Below are 16,334 nucleotides of genomic sequence, written 5' to 3'. Positions count from 1 at the left end.
TCAATTAGAGGGAATTTTAAACTGATGTTTAATTTATTTTTCATCATATTTTTGTTGAAAAATTTCTGTCTGAAAAACATAGGACTCCCCTAAGTTTTAAACACGGAAAACAATTCATAGAGGATGTTTATAGTACATCATGGATCCTCAGTCAAAACTGGCAGATAACTACTAAAATCTTATTATGTTTTCACATTTGTAAGACGTTCGAAATTGGATTTACGACATGTTAATGCCAGTTAAGGCCTTATTTTTAGAATAATTAATTAAATGTCTTTTAAGACTTTTTCAAAGATCCTCAGGAACCCTGGGGTAACTATATACACCCTTCAAATATTGAATTGGATCGAGGGATTGGTGGTCCAAAATGTCCTATCCTATTTTGAAGGCAAATTGACAATTTTCATTGGAAACCCGCAGACCATACCCTTCAGGAACTTTCACTATAGGGTTGAAGGATTTTATACATTTTACTATAAAGGATTTTATACGATTAAATAACAGTTACATTTATCGAGTGCATTCAAGATTTTCACCGGGTAGGCAGAAGTTCAATGACAGGTCACGCTGATCCAAATGCGGAATGTTTTGGCTGGGGAATTTTGATAACAAAACTCTGACGAAGGACGTCAGGCATTGTTTTGATAAACGCTCGGTGTTGTTTTGAGTTTCTCTAGACATCGAGGCGAGGGGGAGGACCCCACATCGGGGCTTTCATTGGCACACCCATGGGAGGAGCCGGCACACCAGCTTGCGGAGGAGACGTGGGGCAGAAGATCGAGAGAGGAGGCTTGACAAAGACTCGAGCGACACTAATTCGGCTAATTCGATGGAATTCACTTAGTTAAATTATTCAAGAAATTGAATCTGCCCCCGTGTTGAAATGCCGGTCTCTTGTCCATATTTTCCCATTAAGAAACGGGCGCGCATTGTTAGGTGACTGCAGGTTGTGTTTGGTTAATGGAGTCAGATAACTAATTCGAACAATTTGGTAAACGGTACATTTTAATATTTGAATTCCTAACAAGGTGTACCCACTTTTGTTGCAAAGGGGTTTAGTTATTGATGGCTATATTTTGATTCTTTTAAAGGGTCAAGATAAATTTACACTGCCATAAAAGATTTAGACAGACTTATTTTCATTGTGTCATAGTGATGTTTCTTCAGAGTGGTTCTATTAAACATTACAATAACATCTCTGCAGAAATGTGAGGGGTGTACTCACTTTGCATGGGTTCTATAACTGCTTTTAGATTGCTATCTTTTTTGGAAACCTAATGATAAGACATTGGTCCAAACAGTGATTCTAGGATACACTCAGCTTCCTCAAACCAACAAGCGGGTAAAAAGGAAGCGCTGCCCCTTCAGATTCAAACACCCCAAGAAAAAGGCAAAGCTCTGTGCGCTCTCATTGGCCGAGGCTGCAGCCAATTGCAGCTCGAAAGCACAAGGTGCCTTTAGGTTATACCCAAACCCCAAATATGTGAGAGAGGGAAGGAGGGGTGAGAAAAAGAGAGAGTGAGTGCAGAGGTTCCTCATCTCATCTCATCTCCGTTTGCGCTGCTCCCAAACGTGCACCAAAATCCACACGAGCGCCATCCGCACTTACAAGGCGAACGCACGCACGTTGCGGCAGGAGCATTGCGCGTCAGCTCACCCCCTTCGACGTCAATCTAGATCACGGGAAAAGGCAGCAGGAGAGGAGCTTCGGCAGCGGGATGCAAAATCAGGCTTGTGATGTGGGATTCTCCTCTTGATGTTGGCTTTTTGAGAGAGGACGCGCTCCAGCTTTAGCACACCTGACAGGAGACGGCAAGGACGACGTCGTGGAACCCAAGTTTCCCTCTGCAAGGACTCAGGATGATCTTGGGTATGGAGTGTTTTCTTCTACAAAGTTTTCTTTTTTAACTCAGCTAAGCTAGTGACTGGTATACAAAGACAATAGGCAATCAGGTATTTTGGACATGTGTCCAGATACAAATTTGCGAAATGTTTCTGTTTTTATCGGGCTATCGGCCAGAAATTCGTAAGTGCGCCTTACAACTCGGTGCGCAAAATACGGCGTTTGACGTTGGAAAGGCATACACTGATTAGAATTATTCATTACTACTCAAGGATTTACCGTGTAATACTGTTTTTTGTGCAATGACTGATCAGTGGAAAACATCTCTGACCATGATCACAAAGCATGGTATGCAATGGGAAGCGAGTCAGGGTTGCGGCGTTGAGAGCACTGACCCTTAACCACTAGACCACCAGTGATGCATATGACATTCAAAAAGGCATTGGGTTTAAGCTAATTACCATACTTTTTTACGCATGGCGCCAGAAACAAACATTTTTTTAAGTCACCCATCTAGTGACAGGTAAACAAAGATCCAAATTTGCAAATTCTTACCATATTTTCACGACTATAAGGCCCAACTAAATACCCAATTAGCCAGAAATTTTAAAGTGCGCACTTCTAATATATTGCAAAATACTACTTATAACAGCGCTTTGATAAACAAGGTTTTATGGAACAATACAGTATTTATGCAATTATTGATCAGTCAAAAAAACTTTGCTGACCATAATCACAAAGCATTGCATGCAACGGGAATCGATCCCGGGCCGCAGCAGTGAAAGCGCAGGAACTGAAGTTAGCCAGCTAATGACTGGTAAACAGAGAAATAGGCAATCAAGGATTTTTGACTGGTGTCAAGATAAAAAAATATTGCACATAAGAAGCTAGATTCTACCCCATTATCACACTATTTTTATGGTACCAGAAATTAATGTTTGAGAATTAAAAAAAAAAAAACGCAAATTTCGTCCCGAAATATATAAAAAGATAACGTAAAGTCTGATTCAACATCAGTTGAACCATGAGTTGTTAACCTGGTCATGATTTTTTTATGTATATTTCTTGGCGACTTTCTGTTTTCTCCATTCTCTAACATTCGTCTCTGGCACCATGGGTAAAAGTAATGTGATCATGATAAAAAATGGAATGCCCTTTCGTATCTAAACTACATCACAGGTGGTCTTGGGGTTAAGTGTCAGCACTCTCACCGCTGAAGTTCGGTTTCAATTCCTGTCGCATACAATGATTTGCGATTATTGTCGGCGATGTTTTTGGACTAAACAATTACATGACAAATATGGTTGTTTACCATAAAACTTTGTACGCATTTCTGATCTTACTCACTGTATTTTGCGATATATATTAGGCGCACCGGGTTACAAGGAGAATTTGGCATTTTTAGGTGGGCCTTTAGTCCGAAATACGGTAATGGTTTGCAGATTTGTATGCCGTATGTCTCAACGCCGTGACCCGGTTTCATGACCTGTTGCATACAATTTTATGCAATTTTGGTCAGCAACCTTTTTCAATTCATCCATCATTGTACTAACATATACTATAAGTATATAAAATATGCAACGGTTGTACACGAATACATACTGTAGCGCTTACTTAAGTTTTAATTCCCTTTGCCTTATAGTACCGTGCGCCTTTTACATCAAAATAAATAACAAAAATCTTAGAATTCCAGTGTGCCTGACAGTGCAGAAAATATGGTAAATTGTATCCGGCAGCTAGTACTAATCACTTTCTTCTGTATATTTTTTTACAATACCGAACATTTATATTTAAATTTCAATTATTGGATAGATATCTATCGTGCAAACAATTGAAACAAAAATAAAAAAGCCCCTGGTTATCAGTCTTTCAGGGATGTGATTAACAGAGTTGTTGAATGTTTTTGTAAATGTACACAAAAAATGAAGGCACACATAATATTTGTGTTTAAATGGGTTTTTTTCAAATTCTAAATACAGTAATGCCTCATTTATCACGGGTTATGTTCCAAAAAGAAGCCCTGATAGGCGAAATATGTGAAGAACAAACCTTTATTTTGTTATAACGATTAAGCAATTAAATACTACATACCGAAACCAAAGAACAAACTCATTTTTAGACTCAAAAAATACAAGTATTGTACTGTATAAATGTTTTATTTTTCTACAAACAAGTACTTTAATGTCAAATGTAGCGAATAACATTGAATACTCTACACAAATAACAATAAGCCAGTAGACTGTTTAGCCAATCAGATTGCAGAACACAATGCATGATGGATTACTTGTATATTATATATACATACAGTATAAGAGATATGATATCCTATATCATTTATTAATAATAGTGTAAGTCAAGAAAAGCAGGATATTATCGGATATTGATATCAGAAGGAAAAACACGTATTATGAATTCCTAAAGTATAGTCATTAATATAAGGTATATTTTAGCAATATTTTTTTTAATTTTATTTCTTAGGGATGGGTGACTATCAATAGAGGCAGTGTTGATATCACTTTTGTCATAAGAAGTTTCGGCAGTGACTAATATTAGTATTTGCTGTGGCTGAATCAGGAAATTAGGATTAGCATTATTTTTAGAATATTAGTCATCAATTTCAGGCTCCTCTGAGTTAAATATCGAAGTGTCCTTCGGCAACCCTTAATGCCCCCAATAAGCCTTGAATGGCTTTTGCCGCTATCAGTGTGTGTGTGAATGGGTAAGTGTGAAGCACGTTGTAAAGCGCTTTTGGAGGTCTTCAGTAACTTGAAAAGTGCTATATAAATGCAGACCATTTAGCACTTTTGAAGAATGGAAAATGTGATTAAGTATATCAGTATCAGTGAGTATGTAAGAGTTGTGTATCATTATTGGCATCGTTCTGATAAAGTGGTATCAAATACACTCAGTATTTACTGTGGACTTGTTTTGCTATGGTTTCATTCATTGTTATAGGATGACAGTAAATATTTAACGACAACACAATAAACTTAAGGTTTTGACCTAATTGAAATGAGGATAACACACACGCCAACTACATTTACCTTGTATTTCATACGTTTTTTTGATTATTTTAATTTTTGTATGGAGGCAATTTTTTTTTTTTTTAAACTCACTTTATTTGTCAGACCCATTTCGTTTTTCCCAATACGGATCTAATCCTGATCGTCTCGGTAGCTGGAAGCAGACAACAACGTCATCGTATATTGCTAATAGTTGTCGCGTTTTTATACATAAACCGTCTTGTTGGGAGTAATTAGGCGCCACGTTGTGTTTGTACTTTTTATTATTGCTTAATACAGTAATTTTAGTCATTGTAAAGGGGAGCAATTGATTGAGGTTGACAAGTACAGGATAAGTGATGATATCATAACATATAAGTACAAATATTTTGATGGAGAAAGTTGTATTTACAACAGGGAATCTAGACTATTATATAAGGCCGTGTGTGTGAGTTCGTATGTGGCCTGTAGGCTCTAAAATGGCTGAAAGGATTTTTGTGAACCTTTACAGAGTAGTACTTTAGGTCTCTGGGAGTGTGTTTAGCTAGGTTTCGTGTCAAGGCACCCCCAATAAATAGCAACGAAATCGATAAACATCTGCTTTTGTGTACAAGGGGCTCTGGAGCTGCATGTGGCCATAATACTGCTCTTTGTCGCTCCCTAGTATCTCTCAGGCTCTTTTTCAATGCACCTCTGCCCCAACAACCTTGCTCAAGGAGAATGCCCAGCAACACCAAGCCTGGCAACACAGTGGGCATTATGCTTGTATCTCGGAATAATTGTTAAACGTCCCAAAAATCAAGAAATTTTGTTTTAGCACAGAAATGTGTTTTTTTTGTTTGCCTTTAGTTGCCATCTTCAGGGTTTGTACGGGTGATTAAAATCCTTGAATATTCTAGAATTTTATTGTTGTGTTTTCAGAGATTGAAAAGTGTTTGAAATTTAAGTGACGTGCTTGTAAATCCATGAACGTGTTGCTATGTTTCACAACCACTCTACTTAAACATGACAATCTCTGGTGGCTATGCTTTGCCATCGCATTTCTTCCCTCATGACTAACAGCAGCTGGTATTAGTTTTTATGGCATTGTCCTATGAACCTTCATCGCTCAAGAAGACAGGTGCATGTTCCACCTAAATCCGGCACTATAAAATGTGCTTTTGTCCAACGATTCCCTATCGATTATACATTTTTAAGCTACATAATACTGTCATTTTTACCCGATACCTATAAGGGAAATGTTTGTCCTAAGTTAATGTATGTAATGGTCTGCATTTATAGCGCTTTTCAAGTCACTGAAGCCTCCCAAAGCGCTTTACAATGTGCTTCACACTCCTAAACCGATAGCAGTGTCGCCATAAAAGGCAACTACCTGCTTATGGGGGGCCCTCATCAACATACCAGTATAACACAGAGGAGCCAGGAATCGAACCTGCGACCTCTTTATCCCAAGATGAGCGCTTTTACCTCAAGTCATGTTTATTTGTATAGCCCTTACTCACAAGGCGTCTGAAAGGGCTGCACAGATGATTGCAAACCACAGACTATTATTACACCATCCCCTGATCTAAAATCTAAATGAGGGCAAGGAAAAACTCAAAAACCTCAACATGAGAAAAATGAAGAAACCTTGAGAAGGGACCGCACCTGAGGTGAACCCCCGTCCAGGATGACCATGCTGCAATGAATGTTGCAATAACAACACACAGATATTGTCAACATGAAATATGGGTCCTTCATAAGCTATAGAATGTAAGAGTGTCTTGAAAACAAAACATGTTTGCGATTTACTCTCTAAATATCTCATGTCATTATAAATGCAATTGCGCGATTAAAAATCATGAATCGCAGATATGTTTGCAGAAATGCTAAATTCAAAATTTCTTCTTATAATGGATAAATGGAAAAAAAATGGCTATTTGAAAGCGCTTGAATTTGGTCATGGAAAGGTGTACATTTCGCTGAACCCTTCTGCTCAAATGTTGCTTTTCAACATGGACAAAGTGCTACATTGTAATTTCCTCTCCACAACTGTACTGATGTGCTCACACAAGGACGTTGTTACACGATGACAAAGCTTGAAGGTCATCTTCATTTCCTCTCCTCAGAAAAGGAAGGGAGGGGGAAGGAACGATCTACCATTTCACCACTAGGTCCTCTCAGATGTGCTGGAATGAATAACAAGTCTCATTTGCTTTCAATTGTGCTGCGTTCACATCCGTTTTCATTTCAGTGTCAGGATTTTAAACTCCCTAGAAAACATCCATGTTTTTGTTCATACATTATTAATTGCATAAATTGGGATGATGGTTCTGTCAGTTTAGATCAGGGGTGGGCAACTGTTTGGAGTAGCGGGCTGCATTGGGTTTAAATGATGCCTAGGGGGGCAATCCTGGAGACAAATTTTCTCAATTCTGAATAAATAGACATGCGGACATCTACACGTTTTATTTTCTTTTTAGTTTATTTAAATTGGTTATGAAATACTCACAAAGCAAAGGTCCCTGTTTGAAGCATTACATTTTATAAATACTTTTGTAGCTTTACTGTGGTTGTATTTATTGGGTATTATTGTATTATTTCTACAGTCAGAATTTTGTAAATGTCTCTAGTATTTTTATGATCACTGTAGTTGTATTTTTATAATATTTTTGTAATTGTTTGTTGTAGGTCCATAGTACCATTTTGTAGTTTATGTAGTATTTCTATAGTAGAATTTTAGTAGTATAGCTGTAGGATTTTTGTAGTATTTCTGGTGTAATATTTCAGGAATAGTATTTCTTTAGTATGTATATTGTAATATTTTAGTAGTAGTAGTTTTGTAGTATAGCTAAGTATTTCAGTTGTAATAGTTCATTAGTAGTATTTTTGTATTAAGTATTTCTGGTATTTGTTTAGTATTCATATAGAGGTATTTCCATATTGGATTTTTTTTGCATTTTGTAATATTATTCCAGTTTCTACTTTTTAATATTATTGTAATTTTATTTTTGTTGTATTTCTGTAGTAATATTTGTGTAGTAGTATTTTGTTGTATTTCTATAGTATTTCTGTCCCTTCAGAATGACAGTAAAATGCTAAATCAGGTCTCTGTTTTTAAGCGCTAACTTGATATTTAGTTTTGTAGTCAGTTTGTTGTAATTTTGTAGTACTTCTGTAGTAGTATTTTATGTTGTAGACAAACAAACATACAATAGGGACGAAGTTGGAACCCCAAAAACATTTGTCATTAGTAGTACTTTATTTACTTTTACATATATTATTAATATATTGTCACAAGCCAGAGACGGAGACAGGACCCAATAGCGTTCGTTTAACTCAGTTTTATTGAAAAAAAGAGAAGTGCTTGCTTCCACGATCCGATGATCGTCGGACACGGAAGTACCACTTCCGCGTCAAGCGAGGGTAGTCGTGGGCGGCAGGAAAGCTGGTCGATTGCCGAGACAGGAAAGCAAGGGCGGTAATGAGTCCAGAAAAAAGGTCGTCAACAAGTATCAGGCAGGAAACAGGGCAGAACAGGTTGATGGCAGAAACGGGTCCAGAAACAGGTCGGCAACGGGTAACAGGCAGGAGAAAACAGAGCAGGAGATTGTCAGAGGGTACGGAGCTTGCCTAGCAAAAGCGTAGGTTCGCAGGACGGTCTGACAGCTTCCACATAGAAGCAGGGGGTTTGAAAGGGGCCAGGGAACCAATCAGCGCTCAGGGCTGTTGGCGCGAACGAGGCAGCCGCAGATGCCCTGAATCAGTAATCATGACATATATTTTGACCATTCTCGTTAGGCAGGCCAGATGAAAAAGCCTGATGGGCCTCATGTGGACCCCAGGCCATAGTTTGCCTACGTCTGGTTTAGACTAAGCGAGCACATTTTTTATTGGGGTTTATTTTTATCCTCGAGCCTCCTGAGCTCGAACCAGCATAATCATATTTTGTCTGTAAATGCACCGGCGTGTCTTTATCAGTCACAATCATAACAACGTAGTAGCTCTGCCCGTAGAGTCACCCGATTTCGCCGTGTGCTAAAAATGACTCACCTCCCTCAGTGTGCAGCAGCGTTTGGCGACTTGCATTTTTTTTTCAATGAATATTTCACATCCAGAGGTTTGAGCTCTTTACTTATTTAAAATAAAGGACCTTACTCGCACGCAGCTTTTCCTCGCATAACTGTGCGTGTTTTCTGTGTCCTGCCTCTCAAATGCCCCTAAAACCATCACAGGGGGGGACGGGGAAGCATGTTGCTTTTGATAACAACGTGACCTTTATTTCAAGGCAATGCATTGAAGGATGAGCAGTATTGACATTTGAAACCTATGCTTGACATCATTAGCTAAAGTATACCTTGTTGACCTTCCTATGTGTTTGATCAGCTTCATGATGTTGAAAAACTAGAAAGGAAACAAAAGGAGAGTGAGTGAAAGAGTGCCAAAAGAGGTGCAGAGGATGGTTATTACTATGTAATATAAGTGTGTGTGTATATTAAAGGGACAGTGTGTATTATTTGACCAAAACATGTCTCTGTATGGTGTAGTGCAGGAGTTGGCAATCCAAAATGTTTATATTGTACAAAAAAAACCATACCTGTTAGGAGCCACAAAAAAGTAAGATTTAAGTGATCCTTATAAGGAAGGCAACACATACTGTATATCCATGTTAGTGTCATGTTTGCCCTCCTACAGAAATCATATAGTTTTCCATTATCAAACTTTTTTTAAAGCGCCAGGGAGCCATTAGGGGGATTTCGGCTCTGGAGCCACTTGTTGCTCAACCCAGGTTTAGTGTAGTGCAACCAAAAACGAGTGCTACAAAGCGCAAGAAGGAGTACAAACTACAGAGACTAAAAGTGACCCATATGCACCATTTTACTTCTCATATTTATATTTTGTAAAGATTTTTTTGTGTACCTGTAACAACGAAAAAGTGGACAATTATATCAGCTTCTTTAAGGTGAGGATGAAATAGGAAAAATAAATGCAAATTTCTCGACCTATGAGTAGTTATCATGATAGTTAATGTAATGTGCATAGTATATAAATTTAAAAAAAGATTGTTTGTATTACCGTATTTTCCGCACTATAAGGCGCACCTAAAAGTCTTAATTTTTTTCAAAAGCTGACCATGCGCCTTATAATACAGTGCGCCTTATATATGGCTCAATATTAAATCGCAAGGTCTCGCAACTTACGCCGACTCGATTTTCCCCCCAAACGTGGAGTAGTCCGCGGTGTATGCTGGGATTTATATACCGGCGTTTCATTGGCTAAGCAATGTGTCAATCATCATTTGAATCGATCGCTATTGGCTGAAGTTATTCGGAGCCTCGGATTGGCTAGAGGGCCAAAACAAACCCTGCAATTGGCTGAAAAAGATGTGTCAATCATCCGTTAAATCGATCGCTATTGGCTGAATTTATTCGGAGCCTCGGATTGGCTAGAGGGCCAAAACAAACCATGCAATTGGACGAAAAAGATGTGTCAATCATCCGTTAAAAATCGATCACTATTGGCTGAAGTTATTCGGAGCCTCGGATAGGCTAGAGGGCCAAAACAAACCCTGCAATTGGCCGAAAAAGATGACTGAATAGCAAGCTTGCTAAACTACGCCATAAAGAAACATGTTTCATTACTCTGTATTTGTAAACATTTTACTCTCCTGGATTTACTACACTCACGGTTGTAAGAAGACCATGATTGCGTAGCATTATTGAGCGTGAGAACTTAGGTGAGCTATGCGGCTTTATATTTTCCCGGTATCTTGTTTTAGAACGATCTTGATGTCGCTGTGATGAGTTGAGTGAATTAAACTCAATTCCAAGTGTTTATTGTCATATGCACAGTAAAGTTGTGAGCGAAAAAGAAAATAGAAACTAAGGAATGGTTGGCATTTCTTGAATCCCAAGACTTTAACCTTCCGAATGATATTTGAAATGATGCGACACGTATTTGCTTCTTTGCAAGCTTTGGGAATGTTAAGGGGGTAATCAGTTTGACTGAATCATCTGACTGTTTTGTCGACGTTCCCATTGTAGCGCCTTATATTCCGGTGCGCCCTATAGTGCAGAAAATACGGTAATTTTTTTTACCACTTGGAGGAACTAAATAATATACTCTGTCCCTTTAAGATTCTTTTTTCAAAAATGTAATCATGGTGTTTTTAAAGTTGCTCGATAGAGGTATCCTTAAAAAGTCGAAAGTAAAATACACTTATTAAGTGTATGTTAACAATGCCCAACTGCGCTCAAATAACCTTTGTATTTATTTCCCCACCGCACCTGACTGCTTTTCTCTTACTTTTAACTGAGCGGTTGGGGACTGGCATCGCATTAGGAAGCAGAAAGAGGGGATGAGGAGAGAAGCCCGTGCTTGCGGTTTTCTGTTAGTGTAGCATAAAAATGGTGAAAGTAAGAAAAGGAGTGTTTCAAATACAGTTGAAACACCAACCCCTAAGCACAAAAAATTATGAAAAATAAGAGTTTATTAAATTGCATCTAAGAAATACACTAACTTCGTAAGTCCTATATTTTGTATGTTTAAGGTTTTGTAAGTTTGTTTAAGGCTTGTATAAGTAACCTGTATTGTTTTGTACTAAAAAATAAACGTTTCATGAAATAATAAGCTATGTAAAGATAACTAAAGTGAAGTTTAACTTACTTTTGGAAGATGCGCTTCAAGAGGTCCTCCTTCATGTGTGAGAGTGGCCAAAAAAAAGCGATCTGACGATTTTCTCAACCGCATCAAGCTTTCTTATTCCACTTTCATTTCAAAAGAAGCAGCTTGCCTCTTATTTACACTTTACACCAACCATATTAAATGGATGCCCGAGATATTGAACAATAAAAATGTTAACGTTCTTAACGCGCTGGAGATACAGTATAGAATATTTACACATGAACTAGGAAGAGGAAGCCTGAGTTCTTCTTGATCTCTCACAGCACTACAGTAATGTCCAATACTCGGAAAAAGGTGCACACAGGGCAGCAGTAGCTCAGGAAGTAGAGCGCTCATCTTGGGATCAAGAGATCGCAGTTCGAATCCCGGCTCCTCCGTGTTACATGTCGAAGTGTCCTTAGATAAGACACTGAACCCCTAATGCCCCCAATAAGCAGGTTAGCGCCTTACATGTGTCAGGAACCAGAATGGAATCTCGGACCCAATTGCGTTCGTTTTAAAGGAATCTTTATTGGATTGAGCAGACAGAGCTTGCTTAGGAAGTTGAGGATTGTCGATCGCTAGCAGCGTTGGACGGAATGGCAGTTTCGTGACAGGTAGGCAGAATCGCTACATCTTAGCGGGCAGGTCGATTGCCAGGGCAGGAGAGCAGGTCGTAAGCGTGGGGCAGAAACAGGTCGACACAGAAGGCAGGCAGGAATCAAGCAGGAGAAGTCTTTGGTACTGGTAATCTGGCGAAACACACAGAGACACAAGTACGGTCTGACACTTCTCCTTTGGCGCTGACAGCTTAAACGATTGCCCCAGGTGTCTTCATTTTGTCAATCATGACAACACGGCTGCAAGGCCGCTATTGGGAAATGTGAAGCACATTGTAAAGCGCTTTGGGAAGTCTTCATTGACTTGAAAAGCGCTATATAAATGCAGATCATTTCATTTCACAATACAAAGTTTAACTTACAATGTATAAACTGACTGGTATGCATTTTAAAAATAGGTCAGTTCTTGTAAAATGTCTGCAAAGACACAAAAGCTTTTGCTAAGCCAATCGTTTGGTGAGCATCTATATAATAAGAAACCCTTAAACACAAAGGCAAAGACTTGTAGATCTGTCATTTTCTGGTTTCAAGGTTACCAAATAAGACCTTAGGGTTGCGAGCTTGGCGCCCGCCCGTCATTATCTTGCTGCGCTGCTTCAAGACCGCACGTTTGCATCAAACCACACAAGCTCTCAAAATATAACCTGTAATTATTGCTCCCAAAAAAATGACAACCCATGTTCATACTGTCTGTCACCTCAACATCAATCCTTTGTGTCACCCCCATAAAAATGGAGTGGGGGATGCACCTGCTTGTTGTATTGTTTTCAATGTTGACTGTGTGTGATTTGCACGGTCAGGTTTTACTTCACTGGGTCCTTTTGTGAGCCTATTTAGTCAAAGCATACAGCAGGTGTGTAAATGCTCCATAAAAAGGTTAATAGCAATAATAAAATCGTCACCTTAACTGTGGTTTCCACCTCAGTTGGCCTCAAGGTGTGCAAAACTCTGACCTTGGTATAATGAAAATAGACTCTGCGGCCAGGCGGGGAATATTCTGACATATCTCTAAAGGAATGAAGCCAGAGAGGAGTTGAAATATAGTCTGATTCGTTATATAGCTAGGTGGGAATTCTAAAGTATCTGTCTTATATGATGAGACATTGTGAGAGGCTTAGTGGATTTATCAAGGGTTTTAAAATGTCTGTCTTGCGAGGTATAGATACATTTTTACAAAAAAAACTTCTCATTCATTTGATGTTGTTTATGTTACTTCACGGTAAAGATTGTTGGCGTTTCCACCCACTACAGTATACAAAGTAGATATCAATTTTCTATAACTTCTTCGTGCCAAGAAACAAAACTTTGCATCACAAATCATCCATGCTTATGAAGGGGAATTCGAAAATCTGTTTCTGGCTAGCTAGCACAACGAAACACCAACTAAACATTCCTGGTTGGTGTGTACAGATACCTTGTTATTTTGTGCCTTGGTTATCACTGGTTCAATACTTCGCAAATTTTCATTGTGCATTGTGTTCTGCGTTTTGATTTGCCAACCGAGGGAGATGCTTTCTATCGCCAACAAATGTGGACCTCTCCACCATACCAATCTGTTAGGAGGACACATGCAGGTCTTTGGCGCTCCCTAGTTACTCCCTGATGCTTTTTCAAAAATGTTTAATAATGAAAAGATATACGGTTTCTGGAGGACCGAACCGTAAGGTAAATGCAGTTTTCCATTATGTCGACATGATGGCAGCAAAGTATAATATAAAGTGAAGTGGATCGGGTCCCTAATTCATAAAGTTGTGGAATAGGAAAAATCAACACCAAAAAAAAAAAAATTACGTTATTTGTATAAAAAAGTTCATGGAATACAGTACTTGTATTTGTGAAATAAATACTTGAACCTGTAAATTGGGTTTATTTTTGCAAAAAAATAAATAAATACAAGTAAATAGAGGTTTTTACATTGCAGATTTTCACGCAACAACTGAGGCAATACTGGATTAAATTTTGTAAAAAAAAAAAAAAAAAAACTCCATCCATTTAATCAATCTATCTGTCTATCTATCTATCTATCTATCTATCTATCTATCTATCTATCTATCTATCTATCTATCTATCTATCTATCTATCTATCTATCTATCTATCTATCTATCTATCTATCTATCTATCTATCTATCTATCTATCTATCTATCTATCTATCTATCTATCTATCTATCTATCTATCTATCTATCTATCTATCTATCTATCTATCTATCTATCTATCTATCTATCAATCTACCAGATAGCTTCTATTCAGGGAATACTTGGATTATTTTCCAATTGGTAAATTTGTGTTTGGAATGAAATTGATGTGTTCTTTTTCAGACAACATTGCAGCCTTTAAAGGGTTTTTTTAATGTACAAGACTCATGTTTTCATTTTTACACATTTTGAGTGTGGCAGTTATTGCTAAAGAGTTCATGTTTTTACTGTTAAAATGTAGCAAGATGTATGTATCTAAAGGGGAGGGATGCAAAACCATTCCAAATTTCTCATGCGTTTGTGGCATTTTGCATGTGACTTCCAAAAATGAAGCCTGGGAGGCAGGTCTGACCAGGAGTCGGGATCTTGAATTTAACATGGAGCTGTTAACCAAAGCCTGTCACATTCTGCTGCAAGCGCCTGTGATGTTAGTCCTATGCATTAACCCGCAGGTTACACAGCTCTTTACATTGTCGGTTCACCTTGGACTCACCTTAAAACATGCTGCAACCCCCTCCTCCCCCAACCCCCAGAAGCCTTGCCTCGCTTCGCCTTTCTTAGTCCAGTGCATTTACTTTTTTTTTTATGTGTGCTCGATTGACTCCATCCCCCTGGGCTGCAAAAGCTTATCTTTCTTCCTCTCCAATCGGGGGATTTTGGACAGAAGGAACGTTTCCAGTTACCTCAATTTTGTGCAAAATGCAATCCATGCTAAAGCAAAACGGCATTTTGAAGAAAAAAAATTATGGATCATAAGAGAGGTTTTACTCATTAGATAGTTTTTAAGACTAATCGAAAAAGTACTCTTTCACAATAGTGTATCAAAAACATTTCTTTGCTTTTATAAGTGTGTCGGAAGATACCACGAGCACTTATATTGTTGACGGGGGCGGAAGTAGCTCAGGAGGTAGAGCGCTCGTCTTGGGATCAAGGGATCCCAGTTCGAATCCCGGCTTGTCCGTGTTACATGTCGAAGTGTCCCTGGGTAAGACACTGAACCCCTAATACCCCCAATAAGCAGGTTAGCGTCTTACATGGCTGCAATACAAGGCCACTATTGGGAAATGTGGAGCACATTGTAAAGCGCTTTGGGAAGTCATTGACTTGAAAAGCGCTATATAAATGCAGATCATTTCATTTCATTGACTACTTTGTCAAACATTGATTTGATAATAACACTAAAATGTGTTCAAACATAGACCAGGAATGCTAACTACGTTGATCGCAATATTCCGGTCGATCACGATCTACCGATCGATCCTGATCTACCGGTCGTTCACGATCTACAAGATCAATCATACAGGTAGTACTAGTAGATCTTACTCATTCAGTGCTTTGTATTTGTTTGAGCATGCTATACATAGATATATTTATATATTTAAGTTTTTACGGATGTTATGAGTGTTTGGTGTTCAAGCGTTCAAATGACATGTAATATATACAATTGTATTTACATTCTTGTATCGTAAAATGTACCAATACGCCTCAAAATTGAAAAATAAATCAACAAAAATGATTTAAAAACATTATTATTTAAGTGTTTGTCGGAATTTTGACTATTTAGCACAAATGTACGAATTTGCATAATTCGAGTACTGGGTCATTTTCAATTCATCGAAATGCAATACAGTACTGGTTTATTTACTGCAATTATTGGACATAAACGGTAGTAATGAACCAATAAAGACTGACTTGAATTTAGTTGACTCTTAAAAATGAGAATATTGTGTAACTTACTTGTTTTAAAAAAAACTATGTATTTCATCTATTTAAAGGGACAGTGTGCATTGTTCAGTGCCTCCTAGTGGTAAAAACACTTTAGTCATTAAAATTTATAGTGGTTTTATAAAATAGGCAAAAGCACATGAGCTGTCATATAAACATGTATTTTTTAATACTTGTATTTTAAAAACTTTGCATTTATTTTACTATATAAAACATGAATCTCACCTCGAGGGAGCTGACATAATTGTCAGCCATCTTCTTGCTGCTATGGATAGCCCCAAAGGCCAAAAGTCTTAGCAAAAATAT

General features: G+C 38.1%; 1 protein-coding gene across 2 annotated transcripts in view; it reads left to right on the top strand.

Moving 5' to 3' along the window:
- Positions 1–1,502: 1,502 nt before the first annotated feature.
- LOC148364365 (zinc finger protein 385A-like) overlaps positions 1,503–16,334 on the top strand; it is a 67,781-nt gene continuing 52,949 nt past the window's right edge. For both annotated transcript variants that reach the window (XM_088338434.1, XM_088338433.1), the window contains exon 1: positions 1,503–1,870. In XM_088338434.1, coding sequence (XP_088194560.1) covers positions 1,861–1,870 — 10 coding nt within the window. In that variant the 5' untranslated portion in view covers positions 1,503–1,860. The remainder of the gene's footprint in view (positions 1,871–16,334) is intronic.

The sequence above is a fragment of the Urocampus carinirostris genome, chromosome 6 (assembly GCF_059441175.1).
Source record: "Urocampus carinirostris isolate Australia breed hairy pipefish chromosome 6, RoL_Ucar_1.0, whole genome shotgun sequence".
In the NCBI taxonomy this organism is placed as follows: Eukaryota; Metazoa; Chordata; class Actinopteri; order Syngnathiformes; family Syngnathidae; genus Urocampus; species Urocampus carinirostris.
The sequence above is the reverse complement of the archived record's forward strand: the minus strand, read 5'-3'. Positions and strand labels throughout refer to the sequence as shown.